Source organism: Entelurus aequoreus, linkage group LG03 (assembly GCF_033978785.1).
Source record: "Entelurus aequoreus isolate RoL-2023_Sb linkage group LG03, RoL_Eaeq_v1.1, whole genome shotgun sequence".
NCBI lineage: Eukaryota > Metazoa > Chordata > Actinopteri > Syngnathiformes > Syngnathidae > Entelurus > Entelurus aequoreus.
In genome coordinates, this window is record NC_084733.1 from 24,468,559 (window position 1) to 24,493,716 (window position 25,158).

Consider the following 25,158-nt stretch of genomic DNA (forward strand, 5'->3'; position numbering starts at 1 on the left):
CAATAAACGCACAGAGCAAATTGCACGGGGGAGGAATGTGAGGATGTGGAATCCCTCCTGCATCAAATCTTGGGGAGCGTTATCTGTTTCTGCTGCATTCACAGCTCCTGTGTCCTTTCAGAGGGGATTTTCTGTGCCTCTCTGTACAGCAATCTATTTGTGGCTTATTTACATGCAGGTAAGAATCCCCAAAAACAGACCAGTGTTTTTCAACCTTTTTTGAGCCAAGGCACACCACCAGCAGAAAGCATAAAAAAATGAAACTCATCAGCCGTAAAAAAAAGTCGTTCTTGCAAGTGTTGGTGTCAGAAAAATTGTATGTATATATTCTTACTTTCTATTTTTATTTTTATACTTCATAGCACTTTGAGATTTTAACAAATGTAAAGTGTGTTACAAATGCAATTCATTATTATTATTATTATTATTATTATTATTATGTAAATTATCAAACAACTTTCCGTTCCCTGAGTTCCCAGTGAACAGATGAAAGCTGTCTTTGTTGCACCAAGCCAAAGGCTTGGAAAATTCCGCTGTGTACGATGGGAGGAGACGGGAGGGGTTATCTATTGTCATCCAAGACCTGCCCAAGCTAGATCCAGGACCAGCCCAAGCCCGAGGCATATTTTTCTTTTGTTTTCAATGTGACCAAAAACAAGAGCTGTTTACATACCCCCATTCCTTTAGAAACAGCTGTTGTTGTGTAAACAGGAAATATAAAAAAAAAGGAGGAGACGTAAACCTTTTTTTGTCAGAGCATGGTGGAAGACTGTACAGTCGCCATGTCTCTCCTCAAATTGAGCAAAATGTAATTCTGTCTCTGTTTATTTCCTTGCTTCTTGTCTTGTTTAATAGATGTCATCGATGTTTGAACCTGACAGTTGGATATGAATTTAAAACATAACCAAGCATGCATCACTATAGGTCTTGTCTCAAAGTAGGTGTACTGTCACCACCTGTCACATCACGCCGTGACTTATTTTGAGTTTTTTTGGTGTTTTCTTGTGCGTAGTGTTTTAGTTCTTGTCTTGCGCTCCTATTTTGGTGGCCTTTCCTGTCGCAGTTTTGTGTCTTCCTTTGAGCGTTATTCCCTGCACCTGCTTTGTAAAAACAAATCGAGACTGTTGAAGTTGTTGCTATCCTTCTTTGTTGATTGTCATGTCATGTACGGATGTACTTTGTGGACGCCGTCTCTGCTCCACACGCTGTAAGTTTTTGCTGTCGTCCAGCATTCTGTTTTTGTTTACTTTGCAGCCAGTTCGGTTTTAGTTTCGTTTTGCATCCCTAAGCTTCAATGGCTTTTCTTAGCAGCACTTGCCTTTTGTTTACTTTTGGTTTAAGCGTTAGATACCTTTTTACCTGCACGCTGCCTCCCGCTGTCGTCTGCATATTGTGATCACGACAACAAACCATGTTCCCGACATCTACAAAGCAATCAGCTACCTGCTGCCACCTACTGATATGGAAGAGTATAACATGGTTTCTCTGCTGAGCTCTAGACAGCACCGACACTCAACAACGGCACATTATTTGCGGATTATAATTACTGGTTTGCAAAAAATATTTTTAACCCAATAAAGTGAAATTACATAATTTCCCACGGCACACCAGACTGTATCTCACTAGTGTGCCGTGGCACCGTGGTTGAAAAACACTGGTCTAGACGACCAGCCCACACAGCTTTACCTATAAAACACTACAGTATGTACACAAGGAAATACAATCTGCTTTAAAGTATTGTTCAGTTGCAACTATCAACTTGAAACATTTAAAACAGTGGTTCTTAACCTTGTTGGAGGTACCGAACCCCACCAGTTTCATATGCGCATTCACCGAACCCTTCTTTAGTGAAAAATAAAATGTTGTATTTATTCAAATTCAAGACAAAGTTATTTGTTTTTGGTAACACTTTAGTATGGGGAACATATTCTAAGTAACAACGACTTAATTTAGAGTTATTTGGTTAGGGTTAGGGTTAGAGGGTTAGAGCCAGGGTTAGAGGGTTAGGGTTATAATAAGGCCATGCCGAATAAGGCATTAATAAGTACTTAATAATGACTAGTTAAGAGCCAATATGTTACTAATTTGCATGTTACTAATCAACTAATTAATGGTGAATATGTTCCCCATACTAAAGTGTTACCTTGTTTTTTTACTGGTGCACAAAATGAACCGTGCATGAACATCGCCTTGTTCAAACAACAAAACCAACACAGTGCATAAACTCACAACAAATTACACACCTGCAAATCAGTCTGACTTCTGCTGTTGCCGTATCCTTAATACGCCGATAGGGAGAAGTTTTTATATGCACGATGAGTCGGGTGTGTCTTGACCTCCGCCGAACCCCTGAGTCCGACTCACCGAACCCCTAGGGTTCGATCGAACCCAGGTTAAGAACCACTGATTTAAATGGATGTTGTTTTCGCCCCTCAGATCTCCACCATCCTAATTAGTCATCGGTCCGATCCGTATACCTGCAAAAGGGGTTATGTCGTCCTTGAGAGCACTAAAGGAAGACTGTGGACAGCAATAAGTGGACTAAAAATAGACAAGGGCATTATTATGTATGGCAGGTACTGTAGGCACTGTGTGTGCAATTCAATACCCACGTCACCTAAGACTGAGAAACAGCTTGTCTCTTTGATAGCTTTTTAACGCCGCCCTCACAATTAATTAGCAACCTGATTTTTTCCCCCCTTAATGTTTAGTGCCTTGACATAATTGGTTGTGTATTAGTGCTGTAGTATTTTTTTATTTGCGTTGATATATTAGAATAACGACTTCAACTATTGACTTAAACCAGGGCTGTCAAACTTGTTTGCCTTGAGGGCCACATCCAGTTATGGCTGCCCTCATAGGGCGGCTTGTAACAGTGAATAATATATGAATACTAATACAGGGATCTTTTAGGTTTTCCAGGCCAAGGACCCTTAAACTGATGGAGAGAAGAAGCGGAGACCCCCTACTTATATATCTTATATGGAATAATGATTGCATTTTACATGAAAGTAGTCTTAAACGTACCCTGTTAATGTGCAATACTAACAATATTCAAATAACAGTATTGCGTCGCTAATGGCCAGCTGGCGACTAGCCTGCTAATCGCTAGCTGGCAACTAGTGCACTAATCACTACCTGACAATTAACACTCTAATCCAAGGGTGTCAAACGTACGGCCCGCAAACAGGTTTTATCCGGCCCGCGTGATGAGTGGGTCAAGTATTAAAATGAGCTGCTTTTTTTGTTTTTTTTCAACAAAATAAACTGCTGTTCTAAATGTGTCCACTGGATGTCACAATAGCAATTCTGTTAGGCAAAAAAATTCAGTTACATAATTTCAGTCAAAAAAAAAAAAAGCTTTCGTAATAAAGACACAAATTAACCTCCATAGAAGAGACTGACTGGTGTGCTCGCTGGCAAAAATAAACAGCCTGAAAGAATGTTGGGTAAACTCTTCCCAAGATTTGTGCAAACAAATGACATAAAGTTAAAGTACCAATGATGGTCACACACACACTAGGTGTGGCGAAATTATTGTCTGCATTTCCCTTGATCACCCCCTGGGAGGTGAGGGGAGCAGTGAGCAGCAGCGGTGGCCGCGCCCGGGAATACTTTTTGGTGATTCAACCCCCAATTCCAACCCTTGATGCTGAGTGTCAAGCAGGGAGGTAATGGGTCCCATTGTTATAGTCTTTGGTATGACTCTTATAGTCTTTGGTATGACAAGTAAAACGTTCAAAAACGTTTCTGGATGACATTCTGACAACAAAATTGCATTGGTGTACAAATATCGGGGTCTTTTCTTAAGCACATTTTAATTATGCTAACATTCATTTATTACATTTTAATTATGCTAACATGATTGCCTGCCTTCCGCCTGAATGCAGCTGAGATAGGCTCCAGCAACCCCCGTGACCCCAAAAGGGACAAGCGGTAGAAAATGGATGGATGGATGGATTGTTATTAATCATGATCAATACAAATCCCAAAATATGATTAATCTGATTTTGAAAAATAACCATTTGACAGTCCTAGAAATAATACTTATATAATACATGACGTCAGCAGACGGTGTTAAAAGAGCATGGGAACAGGAACTAAGAACAACAATACTGTAGCGGCTGGCTACGGGGGTGTTAGCCAATGGCTTTGGCTGGGGGGCGGGACTCCCGGGGAAGTTAGGGAAGTGACATTGTTGACAGGAAGTGTTGGTTCGAGTTTTGCCGGGAAAGGAGATAGACGCATGTGGGAGCTGTTGTGTGCCTTAAATGCATCTTGTACAATAAATGCAAGATAACTGAAGAAGATTCTGAGCCTACATTCCTGAGATTATTACAATACCCAAACAGCAATGGGAACGGACACTCTCTCAAATTGACAATTGCTCAATTAACAGCAGACTTAGGCTCATGCAGTTCCGTTTTCCCTTATCACAATAAACATCTGTTCAGTATTTTAACATAAAAGTGTTTGATTGTGAGGCAATAAAAGCCACAAAATGCAGCATGTCCATCAGACCCACAAACGCTGGCTGAGTAACAACAATATGAACATTACACAAGGCTTAAATTGTGATGACCCCAGAGAGTTGATAAAACATTTATTTTGTCAAAGTCACCCAGAGGGTGATCAAGGGTGATGGGTCAAATGCAGAGAATAATTTCGCCACACCTAGTGTGTGTGTGACAATCATTGGTACTTTAACTTTAACTTTTAACTTTAATAACTTCCTTACACATGCTACGATATTCCTGAAATTTTGGATGGTGGGCCGGGGTGTTGGGTGGGACACAATACTACTGTGGTGCTATTATTGGCTCGTCGCGGTAACAAATTATAACTGTCATAACTTCCTTTCACATGCTCCGGTTTACCTGAAATATTTGATGGGGGGTCGACAATTTGGGTGGGATGAATTGCATGACTAGTGTGGCGCCTATATCGCCCCCTTGTGGTGAAAGATGACAACAGTTATAACTTCCTTACACATGATCCTATCTTCCTTGGTGGTGGGCCAGGGCATCGGGAAGAACGTGGAAGGGGATCTAAGGCCCGTTCAGCACTGCTCGCAGCTATAATTAGTGTAAAATTTGCGTGGAAATATATAAAAAATATTATTAAAAAAATAATGTATATTCAACCAAACTGCAGTAACCTGTGGAGCCCCTGGGTGTTGTTGACCCCTTTTTAAATACCTCTGCTGTAAAGAAATGTCCACCGCAGATGATGGTTCTCAGGAGGGTACATAAAAAAACAAACATAAAATAGTAAACATTTTCTTTTTATCTTTTTTTCAAAATACAAAAAAAGACAACTACAAATAAAAACACCAATACTCCGTCTCAAGACCTTGCAGTCCAAGGCATCACGGTGACCCCTGATTGCACAAGTCCCCCACCCACTTAGGCATGGGGTGGGGGGGTTACACTGCCTCCCTCGCTCGCCGTTATGAGGTGGGAGGAGCTTGTTGCGCTGGGATGCTGCTCGATGCAGCAGTCCCATCAAAGCCTCCAGGTCCTCCCCCCCCTTTCGCGTCTCTATCTCCCACCACCCGCGCTATCGCTTCCATCTGCGCTCTCCCGACTCTTGGCTCTCACAGCCCCGCCGCATCCATTAAAAATGACTCGGATCACCCGGAGACTTTGCGCCGGTGCCACATAGGTGAGATTTTATAATTTGGCTGAAGTGATGAGAGATGTGTTGGATTTTTTTTTTTTTTAGACAGGAAGTGGCTTATCCCTTTGTCTACACGCGGGCACGGTGTTCTTCCAAGGTGCACCACTTTGATGACAAATGGCCTAAAAGCATGCATGTCAAGTGTTGGATGAACGTGTTGTTTACCTTAAACTTTTAGGACATTTTCTTGTTTATTTTGCAGGAATTTTGCTCCAAAACGACTATGCATCTCACCACGCTGCTCTTGAGTGTGGCTCTAACAGGCGTCGCCAGAGGTAATCAGATTACATTTGAGATGCTTTCAGACCAACTCCTGGATTTTGAATGCATTTTTGCCTGACTTTTGGCGCAAATCTATAATACCAAGCTTAACAATACACATTTTTGTTGCTGGTCTTTTACCCTCCATCTCACAAGCATGCAGCTCTGGATGCAACACTGAGAATGGATTTTGCGAGAAGACAGGGAAGTGCAGGTTAGTGATTTTATCGATCAGAAAGGTCACATCATGTCTTGTCAAAATATCCCCAAACGTGTCCCAATTGTTTGTGCTACATTTGTGCTGCAAATATGTAATGATTCATAATCAGCCATATTAAACTATACTGTTTTTGTTATTAACGTTTTATGATTTAAACACTATGATAGTTTAACATTAAAATGTGTTTGCAGCATGTATCATTTGGACAAGTTTGGGGAGGTTTTGACAAGGTGGAAGTGAAGTCAATTATATTTATATAGCGCTTTTCTCTAGTGACTCAAAGCGCTTTACAAAGTGAAACCCAATATCTAAGTTACGTTTAAACCAGTGTGGGTGGCACTGGGAGCAGGTGGGTAAAGTGTCTTGCCCAAGGACACAAGGTTAGTGACTAGGATGGCGGAAGCTGGGATCGAACCTGGAATCCTAAAGTTGCTGGCACGGCCACTCTACCAACCGAGCTATACCGCTCAAATAGAAGACTGGTTATGAATCATAAAACGTTAAAAATGAAAATTATAATAGACAACAACAAAGAGTTTGCAGCACAAATGTAGCACAAACGAATGGGACAAGGTTTGGGGGACTGGTTATGAAGATTAACACGTTAACGACACGTTAATAACGTAAAAACTACAAAACAATAATAATAACTATAATAGACAAAGAACATTTTTGCAACACAAATGATTGGGACATGTTTGGGGAGGTTTTGACGAGGGGGTGTGGGGTGGGGAACTGTTAATGAATCATAAAATGTTGATGATATAATAGTTACACAAAAAAATATTTGCAACACAAACCAACACAAACGAATGGGACATGGTTGTGGCACTGACTACTAACACGTTAATAACACGTTAATAACATAAAAACTATCCACCCATCCATGTTCTACCGCTTGTCCCTTTAGGGGTCGTGGGATAAAAACTATCAAACGTTGATACTAATTATAATAGACAAAGAACATATTTGCAACACAAACGATTGGGACAAGTTTGGGGAGGTTTTGACAAGGTGGGAAGGGGGCTGGAGGGGGGACGGGGTTTGGCTGGCAATGAATCATACAATGTTGATGATATAATAGTCAGACAAAAAATATTTGCAACACAAACCAATGGGACATGGTTGGGGCCCTGACTACTAACGTGTTAATAACACATTAATAACATGTTAATAACACGTTAATAACATAAAAACTGTCAAACCATAACATCAAAAATATACACGCAACTTTTTTCTTTGGGGGTTTGGGGGGCGTTTGGGGAGATTTTTACAAGCTATGGGAGCTGGATGGCATTATTAGTCAGAAAAGGTATTTTAGAATAACTTAAAGACCATGACGGCACAAATGAAAAGTGTTTAAAGCACAAATGGAACAAGTTTTGTTGAGATTTTGACGAGGTGGAGAACATCATGTAGATTTGTTGATATTTGTAATTGATTGGTCAGCTATTTATAACTATTATATCCAGGGCCGGCCCGTGGCATAGGCCGTATAGGCAAATGCTAAGGGCGCCGTCCATCAGGGGGCGCCACGCCAGTGCCACAAATGTTGGAGAAAAAAAAAAGAAAAAAAAAAGTTGGTACTATAATTTCTAAATACAAAAAATAATCCCACGTTAATTAAAATGCAAAGTTAAGCCTATTTAATAGAAATATTATTTGTTACAACATTACGCCCCCCCCCCCTCCCCCCGCACGGTGCGCCCCCTCCCTTCCCTCCCTTCAACACAAGATGTCAAAACGGCCAAAACTGTCAGGTGCCCAGGGAAGAAAAAATAGAAAAGAAGAGGAGGAGAAACGAGAAAAAGACAGATGTAGCAGGTAGGTAACGTTAGCCTACATGAAATTATTTGTCTGTTACAGAATGTGATAGTAACCTAGCTTTTTTTTTTTTTTTTTTTTTAACCTGTAAAGCACTTTGGTTCAATCTAAAAGTTGTTGAAAACGTGCTATATAAATAAAGTTGACTTGACTTGACTTGACTAAGCTAATGTTACATGATTCAGCAATTGCTAATCAATAAATAGCTAGTTCTGTTTTAATGTCGGGTTAATATTGTGGAGGGGGATAAATTGTTATGGAAAATAATAATGTAACGTTAGGTAATTACAGTACTCCCACCTTACATTCCTCAGGGACATTTGTATTAGATCTTTTAAGCAGGTGTTTTTTGTTTACATTGTTATTGCCTTCTGGTTAGCTAATGTTTGCCCTGCAGGTAATAGTCACTTTTCCACCCCTTTACATATTAGGTATAGTTGTAAGCGTAGTTGTTAAAGTGCACAGAGGATATGCTGTTTTTTAATTTGAGCACTGCTGTGATTCGGTTAAAGATAATCATAACATAACATTCTCATATAATATGTTAATTTGCTTTCTTTAAGTAAAAAAAGGTCAAAGACAAAGCTATTCGGTTTCTTCTGAGTATATACACTTCACTGCCGATGTGGGGGGGGCGCCACCTAAAATCTTGCCTAGGGCGCCATATTGGTTAGGGCCAGGCCTGATTATATCAATTGAACGATAGATACATAGATGATCCAGGGGTAAGTATTTAGAAAGTTCCTCTTATCTTTTCAAGTTCATTTACATCAGGGGTGTCAAACTCATTTTAGATCGGGGGCCACGTGGAGAAAAATCTACTCCCAAGTGGGCCGGACTGGTAAAATCACGGCACGATAACTTAAAAATAAAGACAACTTCAGATCTTTGTTTAAAAATAGAACAAGCACATTGTGAAAGTGTATAAATCATACCATTGTAGGTTTTTTTTTTTTTTTACACTTACATGTTGCGGTTAATACTACTCTACCTTTATTGGTCGTTATTTATACTTTCTGAAAAAATTATGGCCGTGCCAGCAATCGGAGGGTTGCTGGTTACTGGGGTTCAATCCCCACCTTCTACCATCCTAGTCACGTCCGTTGTGTCCTTGGGCAAGACACTTCACCCTTGCTCCTGATGGGTGCTGGTAGCGTCTTGCATGGCAGCTCCCTCCATCAGTGTGTGAATGTGTGTGTGAATGGGTGAATGTGGAAATACTGTCAAAGCGCTTTGAGTACCTTGAAGGTAGAAAAGCGCTATACAAGTATAACCCATTTATCATTTATTATAATGTTCATCAGTCAACTCATTGGTGTTCATTTTCAATCCATCAAGATAAATTACAGGATGTTATTTATGTAGTCGGATCATTTTCCTCGACTGATGCACTAACATCACGTGGTTAATTTTGTACATATGTAGCATCATCTACAAAGATACAAAGAATTGCTATTGCGACATCCAGTGGACACATTCAGAACAGCAGTGTCTTTCATTCAAAAATTTCAGGTTAATTTTTTTACTTAGCAAACTCAGGCCGTACGTTTGACACCCCTGATTTACAGTATGATTATTTTTTTAGTAGACAAGTGCATAAAAAAGGTGGATTTCATAGCTATTTTTAACCATAAAAAAATAAAATCCAGTCCTCATAAAGGTATCATCTGCAGCATGCTGGCTTTATGAGGCCAAGATGAGCACAAAGCATTGTGGGTAGTGTATTAATAGTTACGAATTGTACCCTTTGCTATTTTCAGGTGCAAACCGGGCTGGCAAGGAGACGACTGCGAGCGCTGCATCCCCTTCCCGGGTTGCTTGCACGGCTCCTGCGAGAAAGCGTGGCAGTGTATCTGTCAGGAGGGCTGGGTGGGCAGCCTGTGTGACCAAGGTGAGCCGCACACGGCCGCCAGAGGTGAGGCCGAGTGAGTCACCCAGCCCGCAGGGGACACGTCTAATGTGCTGGTATTTATTTTTAGGCCTGGGAAATTGTTAAGGTTAAACCCCGCCGTCATTAAAGCAAGTTGCTTAAGACGTGATTAGCGACGTAAAATGAGTCACTGGCTGATCTGCCTTGATGTGGTTGCTCGTGTGACGCCGTTCCACTTTTGCTGCCGCACCGTGGAAATGGAGGAGGCGAGGGGAAAAAAACGAGCCATATTGCCAAGCATGTGGGACGTAAGATCTAAAAACAGAATGTGCGTGGGTGTGTGTGTGTGTGTGTGTGTGTGTGTGTCAACGCAGATACTCGCCTGTGCTCATCCAGGCCTTGTTCTGGGAATGCCACCTGCATAGAGACTGGAGAGGGGGGTTACCTGTGCATCTGTCCCTATGGATACATTGGTCCAACATGTCACCTGAAGAAGAACCTCTGTCACTCTAAAGGGTACACACTTTTTTTCCCCGTATTTTATTCATTAGAAGCAAGAAAATATATAATAAGTGGAACACCCACCATGCCCTTTTGTTCCCAACTAGTGGGGCATTGTACCGTGGAACTTGTATTTACAAACCCCTCGCTGTGTGAACGTTTCTATTTATGAAACCACAGACCGCGTAAAAATATGCTTTGGTGTACGAACATATCCACCTGTTGTGTGTCTACCAGTCATTTTGTGCTCATTCAGTCAACACAGCAGCTACTGGGCTATGTTTTGTGCTTTTTCAAAAGTGTTTTTTTCAGCCTTTTCAAAACAGTTTTCAAGTTTTGCCAGCTTAATATGAGTCCAACGAAACAACGTTTGAAACATTCAGGAAGTAGCCATAGCGTTGTCAACACTTCACACATAGATTAACTGATAAGATAAAGCAGGGGTCCCCGAACTTTTTGACTCGGGGGCCGCATTGGGTTAAAAAATTTTGACCGGGTGTCGGGTTGTGTGTATATATATATATATATATATATATATATATATATATATATATATATATATATATATATATATATATATATATATATATATATATATATATATATACATATATATATATATATATATATATATTTATATATTATATATATATATTATATATTTATATAGATATTTATATATATATATATATATATATATATATATATATATATATATATATATATATATATATATATATATATATATATATATATATATATATATATATATATATATATATAGGAGACACCGAGAGTAACAAGCGGTAGAAAATGGATTACAAAGGACGGATTTAAAATAATAATGATAAAAAAAAAAAATTAATTTTTTTTTTAAACTTGGGACTTCCCGCGGGCCGGATGTTGGACGCTGGCAGGCCGTATCCGTAGTTTGGGGACCCCTGAGATAAAGTGTAATTTTTATTTTTTTTATTCCTAATCATTGTTGCAACCTGGCATTTAAAGTGAAGGAGTTTTGGGATTTCGAACTGTAAGTGCACCACAGGGCTAGTAGTGACAGTGTGTGTTTGTGTGTGTGTGTGTCGGCAGGGTGGCCACAAAGGGGGACAGTTCAGCTAGTTGTTGATTTTTGCTTTGTTGTTAAACAGAAAGTTGCTCCACCACCCCCGTGTTATGTTAATTTAAAATACAGTACTTTATAACACATATTGTGTTCGAAGTGTACACACTTTTACTCTAATTGACTGAAAGAGCGCGCACTTGCCGGCACTGCGGCACGAGCGCGATGATGTCACGTTATTGACGAGAAAATGCATTTTTAGACAATACAATTTGCCTGAGCGGCAAGGAGACACGGAGAGTAACAAGCGGTAGAAAATGGATTAGAAAGGACAGATTTTTAAAAAATAATAATAAAAAAATATATATATGTATTTAAAGTGAAGGAGTTTTGGGATTTCAAACAGTGAGTGCACCACAGGGCTAGTAGTGACAGTGTGTGTTTGTGTGTGTGTCGGCAGGGTGGCTACAAAGGGGGACAGTTCAGCTAGTTGTTGATTTTTGCTTTGTAACAGAAAGTTACTCCACCACCCCCTTGTGATGTTAATTTCAAATACAGCACTTTATAACACTTAATATGAATAATGAAATAATAATTAATAATACATTATTGTTCTCGAAGTGTACAAACCTTTAACACAATATGGACATCTGTCCAGCCTGTAACCCATTATTCACATTAAAATTGTTTCTCATGGAGAAATTTGCTTCAATATCTGAACTTTTCTATTTACAAACCCTATTCAAGAACCAATTAACCTAAACATAACGTAAATGGAAGTTCCACTGCATTAGCATCGTTATTCATGCTCGAACAATACACATGTCTCCAGCCAGGTGGCAGCAGCGCTCAAACGAATCACCAAAAGAAGAAGTACACAGGAACAGCAGAGAACAGAGCAGACGAAGGACGGATTGAAAAGTTTCTGAAAGATGGGGGTGTCAGAGGCAAGGAAAACAAGTGACGATAATCGGAAATAAAGAAACAAAAAACGACAGGAAATGCGAAGACACATACATAGTCTTTGGGTTAACCAAGAATATGGAAGTGAGGAAAGACCACACAAATTAAGAGACGTTACACATCAGTCATGTCAATAACCACTACACTTTTTTTCATCAGCAACTCATACAAATACTTAACATCAATAAATAAAATCAGTTATCGCCAATTTTCCTCTTTGTCATTACTTCTGCCAAAGACTTGCTGAAATGGAATTATTTTAAAATTTTCCTTAGAACTCACCTCACCTGTGAGTAAAAGCCATGCACCTCCGCCAGGGGGTTACGTAATCGTGATGTTGGTGTGTCTGTCAGTCAGTTAGTTAGCAAAATAAATGGAAAGGTTTTGGGCGGATTTTCATGAAACTTTCAGGAAATGTCTGAAATGCGATTAAGGAACACCTGATTGGTTTTTGGACCTGATCCAGATCACTTCTACTATGTTACGCTTCTGTGTGTGTTTATGCTTGCGGCCCCCCAACGATAGTGGAGACAGACAAGAGGGTTCCGCTATAGATAGCTCAAAAAGTTACGTGCAGATTTTTTTTATCTACCATTCAGAAAATGTCTGAAATGGGATAAGGAATAAGGTGATCTGGATCGCCCGCTGTATTCAGGACTGTTTACTATTGGGAGTGCTTTAGTTCTTTATAGATTCAGTTGCTGTAATAACCCTTCTCCGAATAGAGATTTGTGATTAATTTGTTGTATTTATTATTAATTGTATTTGTATTACGTAGCTTATACAAAACCCAAAACCAGTGAAGTTGGCACGTTGTGTAATTCGTAAATAAAAACAGAATACAAGGATTTGCAAATCCTTTTAAACTTTTATTCAATTGAATAGACTGCAAAGACAAGATATTTAATGTAACTGAGAAACTCGTTTTGCAAATAATCATTAACTTAGAATTTAATGGCAGCAACACATTGCAAACAAGTTGGCACAGTGGCATTTTTACCACTGTGTTACATGGCCTTTCCTTTTAACAACACTCAGTAAACGTCCGGGGTCTCTGTTGTGGTATTTTAGGCTTCATAATGCGCCACACATTTTCAATGGGGGACAGGTCTGGACTATAGGCAGGCCAGTCTAGTACCCGCACTCTTTTACTATGAAGCCAAGTCTCTTGTCTTTGCAGTCTTTTCAACTGAATACAGGTTAAAAAGGATTTGCAAATGATTGTATTCCGTTTTTATTTACGATTTACATAACATGCCAACTTCACTGGTTTTGGGTTTTGTATGTTAAGCAGTATGTGTAGTTTTTTTAGGGCCACACAAATTATCCAAATCGATAGTAACTCCAAGTAAAAAAAAATGGGGGTCAAATATTTAAAGGCCTACTGAAATGAAATGTTCTTATTTAAACGGGGATAGCAGGTCCATTCTACGTGTCATACTTGATCATTTTGCGATATTGCCATATTTTTGCTGAAAGGATTTAGTAGAGAACATTGACGATAAAGTTCGCAACTTTTAGTCGCTGATAAAAAAGCCTTGCCTGTACCGGAAGTAGCGTGACGTCACAGGTTGAAGGGCTCCTCACATCTGCACATTGTTTACACCAGCAGCGAGAGCGATTCGGACCGAGAAAGCGACGGTTTCCCCATTAATTTGAGGGAGGATAAAAGATTTGTGGATGAGGAAAGTGAGAGTGAAGGATTAGAGTGCAGTGCAGGACGCCAGGGTGTATCTTTTTTCGCTCTGACCATAACTTAGGTACAAGGGCTCATTGGATTCCACACTTTCTCCTTTTTCTATTGTGGATCACGGATTTGTATTTTAAACCACCTCGGATACTATATCCTCTTGTAAATGAGAGTCGAGAACGCGAAATGGACATTCACAGTGACTTTTATCTCCACGAAAATACATCGGTGAAGCACTTTAGCTTCGGAGCTAATGTGATAGCATCGTGCTTAACTGCGGATAGAAACAGAAGAAACATGCCCCTGACTGGAAGGATAGACAGAAGATCAACAATACTACTATTACTTCTACTATCAGGAGACACCGAACCAAACCCTGGACCTGTAACCACACGGTTAATGCTGTCCAGCCTGGCGAAGCCTAGCAATGCTGTTGCTAACGACGCCATTGAAGCTAACTTAGCTAAGGGACCTCGACAGAGCTATGCTAAAAACATTAGCTCTCCACCTAAGCCAGCCCTCATCGGTGCGGTCGGCGGCTAGCGTCGGATAGCGCGTCTGCTATCCAACTCAAAGTCCTCCTGGCTAATACACCGATCCCACCTACAGCTTTCTTCTTTGCTGTCTCCATTGTTCATTAAACAAATTGCAAAAGATTCACCAACACAGATGTCCAGAATACTGTGGAATTTTTCGATGAAAACAGACGCTGTTTGTATTGGGACACAATGGTGTCCCAATACTTCCGTTCAATCCGTGACGTCACGCGCAAACGTCATCATACCGAGACGAAATTTAAAATTGCACTTTATAAGTTAACCCGGCCGTATTGGCATGTGTTGCAATGTTAAGATTTCATCATTGATGTATAAACTATCAGACTGCGTGGTCGGTAGTAGTGGGTTTCAGTAGGCCTTTAAGAGGTGGTATTTGGTGTAAAAAGTTTGAAAACTTTAGAGTTTTACACAAAATTGCAGCAGATATTTTGATGAAACTGGTACGCACAGTCTGTGAGCCTCCGGAGGGACATACAGCTTGTCGACAGGGCTGCACACTCTTCAACATTGTCTTCTCTGTTGACCTGCGAGACAGACAGAAACAAAAAAATCCAATATCCTTCACTTCAGTGTCAGAGTCAGTGAGCGTTTCGATTTGAATCTTGTTGAGATGATATGACCTTTGCTTGTATTCCATATTCATGATTGAAACCAGTTTATTCCACGCTCAATGCGCACGACGTACTGTGCTGTCAATGGTGTTGCAGTATTAGAGTTATGTGCAGTGACGTACATGTGCTGATGGGCAAACGACTCATCTATTCAGCTGCAATATTCAACGCCTAATAGAAAGTGTGGCAGGGGGCCGTCATTCCTCCAAATGTAATTTCATATGCTTTTATCCCCAGACAATGCATCTTGTCTCTGGGCACATTTTCACTCAGCAGTGAATACATTCCCTGTGGGTTTTATGCAAAGATGCCTTTGCAGCCCGTGAATAATGTCACAAGAGAGTGCATCATGGCATATGTTTAAATTCATTTTTAAAAGGACCCAAGACACTTCCCACAGGGACACCATACATTAGCCATGGTCAAGGGGTTTAATTACCTGACGATGTAGAAGTGTAGCAGCCAGGACAGGAAAAATACAGTAATAAATCAATAGGGCTCTTGCCTTAATACTTTGTCACTGTCAACGGGAGGAAGATTGGTTGACATATGAGACAAGTAGCGAGGTGGCGACGACGACTTTTGGGCTTTGGTTACTCAGTTAGATTGTCAAAATCAACTTGGTTCTTGTTTAGCAAGACAAAAGGGAGCGTAATAACAGCGCCATGTATGTATTGCAGTGGAGGGCCGTGCGTTTCCCACCTAGGCCTTCAGTGATGTCCGACTTCAAAAAGTACCTCTCAAAATACCATAATTGATGTCACCACATGACCATTGCTGGAGAAATACTATACAGCAGGGGTGTCCAAAGTGCGGCCCGGGTGCCATTTGCAGCCCGCAGCTAATTGTTTACCGGCCCGCCACACATTCTGGAAATACTATTGTAAAAATAAAAAAGAACATTAAAAAAAGTGGAATGAGGTGAAATCTAACGAGAAAAAGTTGCAATGTTGACACAAAAGCTGCCAGCCAGGTTGTTTTTTTTTCTTTTGTCTTTTGTCTTTTTTCATTTTTTTTTGTTTTGCCATTGCTCAATAAAAATAAATAATGAAAAAAAATCCATGTTATAATGAATTATTTTCAGGGCTCCAATTACTTCAAATATTTCACTTTAAAATGTTTCATGTGGTAAATATTGCATATATTGTGTAGTAGCCATATAAAAACATCACAGTTTTCTTTGACAAAAGCGCGTAAAACAAACAAAATAATAGTTCCAGCCTAAAATCGACAGATATATCTGAAGTTGATCTCGTAACTTAAGTGTTGAAAGTAAAAGAAAAACGTAATAAAAGTGTATCACTTTATGAGTGGGGCACCTTATGGATCCCAAATATATTAAGTGATTTTTTATTTATCTTTTCACTGTGATTACTCAAAAATATGAAATAATTAAAATCAATGGTGTCCTGCATTATTGATCTTTTAGGGCTCTAATGACTAAATACTGCATATTTCAGTTTTACTATAAAAAAAACTAAGTTGTTTTTGACAGAAAAGCCATAACATGTTTTTTAAATTTTTATTACTTTATATCAACTTGAAGTTGATATGGAGATTTACTGTAAGCGTTAAATAATTTAAAAAAAATAATAATCTGACTTATTTTTAACATTTTAATGACTTAGACCCTTTATGGTCCCCGGGACCCCTAAAGGTAAAATAAATAAAAACATGCATATATTTTGTTATGGTTTGAAAATGAAAAATATCAAAATGGCCCCCACATGCTTTAATTTTTCCGTGTGCGGCCCTCAGTGGAAAAAGTTTGGACACCCCTGCTATACAGGAACACATTTACGCACTACTTTATTGAAGCACCTCAACAGTGTACAAAACGGGTTATTTTCTGGCGCATTTAAAAATCAATTAAAACGCATCTGCAATTAAAACATACAGTATCTTATGTGGTACTGTCAAAATTAAAATTGCAAAAAACATATTATAAGTGAAAAAATAAAATATTTGAACTCACAATAAGTACCACCTATTCGACGCCGTATAAGCCAGTGGTTGTCGTGGGTTTATTCGAGTGGAAATGGCTGAGCTAGCTTCCGGGGTTGGCCGACATTGTCTCACAAGATGTAGTTTCTCCTTAAATATCCTTCTTGAAAATGGCCCTGCAAATATATGTCTGCCACCTAATCAACGTTTTGTTCTCCTTCTCTGCTATCCCGGTAAGGCTACGGCGCAACACTTACCGCTTCCTGCTAAATTGAAACTGGTGAATGGATACTCACTTTGGAATGACAAGTGAGTATCCAATCACAGTGTCGTTAACGTCAGGCTACTTGGAGAAGCTACTGTCAACAACTTGTGATCTGATTGGCTATCGCAACTGTCTGTCAACTCTGTGTTCTGAAATTCATCCGGTAACGGTCCTAGTGACTATCCAATCACAGGACGAACAGATGTCACGTTCAAACTTCGGCCATCTAGAAGGCCTTACTTACAACAACTCGTGATCTGATTGGCTATCGCAATTGTCTATCAACTGTATGTCCCCGTTCACTTACTGCGCACTGACACCCGCATTGTTGATTCTGAAGGCCCCTGGCAGATTTGGTACAGCATGGCAACATAAGCTAGCTGAATTCTGATTGGATACAAACTAAAACTAAAAACAACAGCACTGGAAGGAGCATAATATGACATGAAGAGAATATAAATACTTTTAGATATTTAGGGAAAGTAAATTAAAAAAAATACTTTTATCTTTAATTATGATCATGATTTCTGGCTATGTTAGGCCAGCAGAGAACAGAGCACTGATCTATTGTGTATGCACATAGCAATAACACGTGGCAATACAATAAAAGGGGCACTGGAGACTACACTGGGGAACCTCACAAATAATCACTTTGTTTTTACATAATCAATTTAAGCTTCCGTTAAAGAGGATATATTGGCAGAGAGGTGACAAGGACCTTTGCCCTCGGCTATGTTATGTCTGATGTACAAAACCAATGTGGTCCTTGGTCGGTGGTACTGTAACATCAACCTTTCTCATGCATCTGTCTGCTAAAAAAATTATCTTGCTCTAAATTAAACGGAAAAGATAAGGGGGCACAGGACACTTTCCTGAGGAACTTCCTAAATAATTGCCCTTGCATCTAGCTAGCTATTTATCTGTCCTTTTGTGTATCCGTCTACAGTATATTGGTGCGCTACATTTCTAATCGAAAGTCAAAATTTTCGAGTTCCTTGTCGGAATTTTCGCTGGAACACCCCTCGATGTTGGATTTCCGACTCGGAAAGTTGGAGAATCCCCACCGTTTCAAAGATGGCTGCTCTGGATGTAAACAATGATGTCCGCTTCTATAACATCCGTTATTACCACTTCTAATTAGTTTTTGTCGCAGTAAATCAGCCATGTGGATCAATAAAGTTTGTCTAAGTCTAAGTCTAAGTCTATATACAATGTATTGTTGTACGTTTTTATATGGTAACGACTAGGGCTGTGAATCTTTGGGTGTCCCATGATTCGATTCAATATCGATTCTTGGGGTCACGATTCGATTCAAAATCGATTTTTTTTTTCAATTCAACACGATTCTCGATTCAAAAATGATTTTTTCCCCGATTCAAAACGATTCTCTACTCATTCAATACATAGGATTTCAGCAGGATCTACCCCAGTCTGCTGACATGCAAGCAGAGTAGTAGATTTTTGTAAAAAGCTTTTATAATTGTAAAGGACAATGTTTTATCAACTGATTGCAATAATGTAAATTTTGTTTTAACTATTAAATTAACCAAAAATATGATTTATTTTATCTTTGTGAAAATATTGGACACAGTGTGTTGTCAAGCTTATGGGATGCGATGCAAGTGTAAGCCACTGTGACACTATTGTTCTTTTTTTTTGTTTTTTATAAATGTCTAATGATAATGTCAATGAGGGATTTTTAATCACTGCCATGTTGAAATTGTAACTAATATTGATACTGTTGTTGATAATATTCATTTTCGTTTCACTACTTTTGGTTTGTTCTGTGTCGTGTTTGTGTCTCCTCTCAATTGCTCTGTTTATTGCAGTTCTGAGTGTTGCTGGGTCGGGTTTGGTTTTGGAATTGGATTGCATTGTTATGGTATTGCTGTGTATTGTTTTGTTGGATTGATTAATTGAAAAAATAAAAATAATAAAAAATAAATAAAAAATGTAATAAAAAATAAATAAAAAATAAAAATTGATTTTTTAAAAATGAGAATCGACAGGACATTTAAAAAAAAAAAAAAGAAAAAAAAAAAAAAAAAGAGAATCGATTCGGAATCGCACAACGTGAGAATCGCGATTCGAATTCGAATAGATTTTTTCCCACACCCCTAGTAACGACACCGTAGTGTAAACAACATTTATTTCATGTGATATATTCACTGTACATCACTAGCAATAGCGTATGTGTTTACTCTTCATACACCATGTTTGAAAGGTTGTAGACAGAGTGTATATTTTCCCATAAGTTGTTTATATTCACTCAAGGCAAACGTAAAAATCGCTTTCGTGAATGTGGCCATCTTGATTTTCGACCTCGTAACTGGAACCCTCTCAACTCGGCTGTGACGTCATTCTGAGCTCCGACTTCCAACTTCCGAGGTGAATGGAACGCAGCACAAGTCCGTCTGCATCCATATATGCATCTATCCATCCATCCATCCATCCATCAATATATTAAGGCATCCATCCATCGACTGTATGCATCTATCCTTTCATTCATCCATCAATGCATTTGTCCATGCATCCATACGTTCATCCACATGGCAAAAATTTAAAAAAATTAAATAAAAAAGGGTCCAAGGGTGGTTCCCCGAGGAACCTCACAAATAAACACTGTATTTTTCGGACTATAAGTCACAGTTTTTTTTCATAGTTTGGCCGGGGGTGTGACTTATACTCAGGAGCGACTTATGTGTGAAATTATTAACACATTACCGTAAAATATCAAATAATATTATTTAGCTCATTCACGTAAGAGACTAGACGTATAAGATTTCATGGGATTTAGCGATTAGGAGTGACAGATTGTTTGGTAAACGTATAGCATGTTCTATATGTTATAGTTATATGAATGACTCTTACCATAATATGTTACGTTAACATACCAGGCACGTTCTCAGTTGGTTATTTATGTGCCATATAACGTACACTTATTCAGCCTGTTGTTCACTATTCTTTATTTATTTTAAATTGCCTTTCAAATGTCTATTCTTGGTGTTGGGTTTTATTAAATACATTTCCCCAAAAAATGCGACTTATACTCCAGTGCGACTTATATATGTTTTTTTCCTTCTTTATTATGCATTTTCGGCCGGTGCGACTTATACTCCGCAGCGACTTATACTCCGAAAAATACGGTACCTTTGAGTGAGATACTCAAACCAAGTTGTTAAAAAAATCCATTTGCAATCCAGATATTGAGTGGTGTCAAGTCTTAAATCAGGGGTGTCAAACGTACGGCCCGAGGGCCGAATCAGGCCCGCAAACAGGTTTTATCCGGCCCGCGGGATGAGTATAAAAATGTACCTGAAGTTTTTGAATGAAACAAACCGCTGTTCTAAATAAGTCCGCTAGATGTCGCAATAGCAATTCTTTGAATCTTTGTAGACGATGCTACATATGTACAAAATAAACCACATGTTAGTACATCAGTTGAGGAAAATTATCAAGCTACACAAATGACATACTGTAATTTGATTTTGACAAAAAAAATGTATCATGATGGATTGAAAATTAACACCAATGAGTTGACTGATGAACATTATCACATTATTTATTCAGAAAATATAAATAACGACAAATAAAGACACACTGTAAAAAAAAATCCTATTTTTATGGTTAATTTACTCTAAATTTCTACTGTAATTTTTCTATTTTTTTTAAATAGTTTATAAAACTGTAGAATTGAAGACATTATCTGTAAATAAACAATCCGCCTGTTATTTTAAGTAATATGCCAGTAATGACAAACTATGTATATTTCTATTTTTTTTTACAGAAAAATACCAAATTAATTATACATAGCATTTTCTGTTTTCTTAAATTACTTTCAAATTCATGTAAAATGACAGTAATTATCTTTCATTAAATATGTAGCTTGTTATATAAAAGTCTATGTCCATACTAACAATGGTATTTTTCTGCAGAACTGTTTGCATCGTCACCTTATTAAAGGTGGTTGATCTTAACAATTCAGAAAAAATCTGTAAAATAATGGCATTTTTCTGTGGAACTGCCAGCATCGTCACTTTATTAAAGGTGGTTGATCTTAATAATTTAGTAAGAATCTGTAAAATTACGATATTTTTCCGCAAAACGTTTCATGAACATTACTGTTAATATAATGTTTTTGATCATTATTTGGTTTACAATGTTTTACTTTAATTTCATGGTTTTCGTTTGGCAGCCGTAGCTGCCAGTAGATGACCGTTTTTTTACAGAATTTTTTTTTACAGTGTAGGATACTATTAACCACAACATGTAAGTGTAAAAAAACAACAACAACATTATGATTTGTACATTTTCAAAATATGCTTCTTCTATTTTTAAACAAAGAAAACAATCTGAAGTTGTCTTTATTTTTAAGTTATCGTGCCGTGATTTTACCAGCCCGGCCCACTTGGGAGTAGATTTCTCTCCATGTGGCGCCCGATATAAAATGAGTTTGACACCCCTGTCTTAGATGAAACCAACAAAGAAGAAAGAGAAGGGGCCCCAGGACACTTCCCTGGGGAGCCTCACTAATCATTAAGTTGAGCTTGAAAGACACTGCAGTAAAGATGAAGGCTGTTTACTAGCAAGCACTATTTTCTCTACGTTGTTCTGTTCTTCAGCTCTCCATGTCAGAACGGCGGCACGTGCAAGGACACGGACGACACCTTGGAAGTCCGCACTTCCTGTTTATGTCCCCCGGGATTTTCCGGCGACTTCTGCGAGGAACGTGCTGACAGCTGCCGACCCAGCCCGTGTCTGAACGGCGCCAACTGCACAAACAGCGGCGGGGCTTTCACCTGTTCCTGCCCGCCGGGCTTCGCCGGTTTAACTTGTAACGACACGGCGGGCCCCTCGCCGTGCGGCGGCAGGCCCTGCGCCAACGGGGCCACGTGCGCCGACCGACCCGACGGAACCTTCCGGTGCGTTTGTCCCAGATGGTTTTCAGGCCCGCTGTGTTCCCTGCAGCACAAACCCAAACCCAAGCCCAAGCCGGCCGGCGCCAAGCCCGTGGACCACAGGGTGTTTGCCCTAACCCCGCAGCATTACTCGCTCCCTGCGCACGCCTTCCACAAGCTGCTCCAACCGCCTGAGAGGGACCTGCTCAAGATCACTCTGAAAGAGACGGTCCACCATCCGGCGGGGGCCCTGTCCACGCACGGTCAGCTGGTGTGCTTCGGCATGCTGGCCCTGCTCACCTGCCTGGTCGTCCTGCTCACCACGGGCATCGTGCTGTTCGGCCGCTGCGAGGCGTGGATGGCTAACGCCAAGTACAGCAAGCTGGTACGGCGGCAGCGCGAGCACCTACTGAGGGAGGTGGGCGGAGCCGGCCAGGAGGAGACGGAGCATTCGGTGAACATTATCCTGCCCGAGAAGATCAGACTGAACAGCTTTGGGAAGCATTACACCTCCATCTGACGTCTTGAAGGAGACACCAGTGAATGTATCGTGTAAAGTAGCAGGAAAAGTAGATTGTGTACTTTTTCAAGTTATACCAGTGGTTCTTAACCTGGGTTCTATCGAACCCTAGGGGTTTGGTGAGTCGGCCTCAGGGGTTCGACGGAGGTCAAAACACACCCGACTCATCGTGTAAATAAAAACTTCTCCCTATTGGCATATTACGGATACGGCAACAGCAGAAGTCAGACTGATTTGCAGGTGTGTAATTTGGTTTGAGTTCATGCACTGTGTTGGTTTTGTTGTTTGAACAAGGTGATGTTCATGCACGGTTCATTTTGTGCACCAGTAAAAAAACATGGTAATACTTTAGTATGGGGAACATATTCACCATTAATTAGTTGCTTATTAACATGCAAATTAGTAACATATTGGCTCTTAATTAAAGTTAAAGTTAAAGTTAAAGTACCAATGATTGTCACACACACTAGGTGTGGTGAAATTTGTCCTCTGCATTTGACCCATCCCCTTGTTCACCCCTGGGAGGTCAGGGGAGCAGTGGGCAGCAGTGGTGCCATGCCCGGGAATCATTTTGGTGATTTAACCCCCAATTCCAACCCTTGATGCTGAGTGCCAAGCAGGGAGGTAATGGGTCCCATTTTTTTAAATTTTGTTTTATAGTTAGTCATTATTAAGTACTTATTAATGCATACTTGCCAACCTTGAGACCTCCGATTCCGGGAGGTGGGGGGTGGGGTGGGGCGTGGTCGGGGGGCGTGGTTAAGACGGGAGGAGTATATTTACAGCTAGAATTCACCAACTCGAGTATTTCATACATATATATATATATATATATATATATATATATATATATATATATATATATATATATATATATATATATATATATATATATATATATATATATATATATATATATATATATACACACTACCGTTCAAAAGTTTGGGTTCACCCAAACAATTTTGTGGAATAGCCTTCATTTCTAAGAACAAGAATAGACTGTCAGGTTTCAGATGAAAATTCTCTTTTTCTGGCCATTTTGAGCATTTAATTGACCCCACAAATGTGATGCTCCAGAAACTCAATCTGCTCAAAGGAAGGTCAGTTTTGTAGCTTCTGTAACGAGCTAAACTGTTTTCAGATGTGGGAACATGATTGCACAAGGGTTTTCTAATCATCAATTAGCCTTCTGAGCCAATGAGCAAACACATTGTACCATTAGAACACTGGAGTGATAGTTGCTGGAAATGGGCCTCTATACACCTATGTAGATATTGCACCAAAAACCAGACATTTGCAGCTAGAATAGTCATTTACCACATTAGCAATGTATAGAGTGTATTTCTTTAAAGTTAAGACTAGTTTAAAGTTATCTTCATTGAAAAGTATAGTGCTGTTCCTTAAAAAATAAGGACATTTCAATGTGACCCCAAACTTTTGAACGGTAGTGTATATATATATATATATATATATATATATATATATATATATATATATATATATATATATATATATATATATATATATATATATATATATATATATATATATATATACATATATATATATTGTTGCGTTGACCAGCATTCCTCCAATGGGGAATGTAAATTGCTAGTCTCTCCCAGATTCTCTTATGGCACATAAGCTGATGTTTATATTCAATCACCAGGCAGAAATTGGTATTTTGTGGTTTATTCTCCAAGCTTAGAGGACAAACGTGAGACCAATCTAGCACACCAGTGTTCCCTAGCCCGGTCCAGATCGGTCTAGCTCGGTCTAGCTCGGTCTCCCCTCAAACCCCCGGAAGTCCCGTGATCTTCCCTCTGTCCCTCGCCCCCACTCCCTTTGTTTAGACTACTCCGAGTTATCTCTACTCTGACACATTCCAATCTAGAAGGCCAACACCTTACTATGAGACTCAAAAGAAGGAAGAATACTAGCTATTCTTTATATGACTATAGGAGTTTAGAAAGAAGTAACACTTAAATATGGATATGATTCTGATCTGCTTCCAACAAGTCCCCCTTTAAGATCTTCTAATAAGATCTTTATTACTTGTACAAAACTTATAAAGCACGCCCCACATTAAAGTCTTAAAGTTACCACTTTGCTAGACCCCCTTTAGTGACACTTAGCACAAGGGGCTGTGCGGTTCTGGATGGTCTCGAGGGAGGTTGTTCAGCAAGTCCCTCAACTGTATCACGAGTCAGGTTGGTTAGTCTCAATGGCGGCGGGGAGTTAGAGAGGCCGCTGAAACAGGAGTTCCAAGGCTATGACTATAGGAGTTTAGAA

General features: G+C 39.5%; 1 protein-coding gene across 3 annotated transcripts; it reads left to right on the plus strand.

Annotated features, from left to right (window-relative positions):
• Positions 1 to 5,521: 5,521 nt before the first annotated feature.
• On the plus strand, positions 5,522 to 23,577 carry LOC133645610 (protein delta homolog 1). 3 transcript variants are annotated; one of them, XM_062040452.1, is made up of 7 exons: positions 5,522 to 5,664; positions 5,725 to 5,776; positions 5,882 to 5,954; positions 6,097 to 6,154; positions 9,745 to 9,875; positions 10,229 to 10,370; positions 22,068 to 23,577. In XM_062040452.1, the coding sequence occupies exons 3-7, from the start codon at positions 5,903 to 5,905 to the stop codon at positions 22,861 to 22,863; spliced, it is 1,179 nt and encodes a 392-aa protein (XP_061896436.1). In that variant the 5' UTR covers positions 5,522 to 5,664; positions 5,725 to 5,776; positions 5,882 to 5,902; the 3' UTR covers positions 22,864 to 23,577. The 3 variants fall into 3 exon arrangements, with proteins under 3 accessions (XP_061896436.1, XP_061896437.1, XP_061896438.1); XM_062040453.1 differs by lacking the exon at positions 5,725 to 5,776; XM_062040454.1 differs by lacking the exon at positions 5,522 to 5,664 and having other exon boundaries at positions 5,761 to 5,776; positions 9,745 to 9,909.
• Positions 23,578 to 25,158: the final 1,581 nt, after the last annotated feature.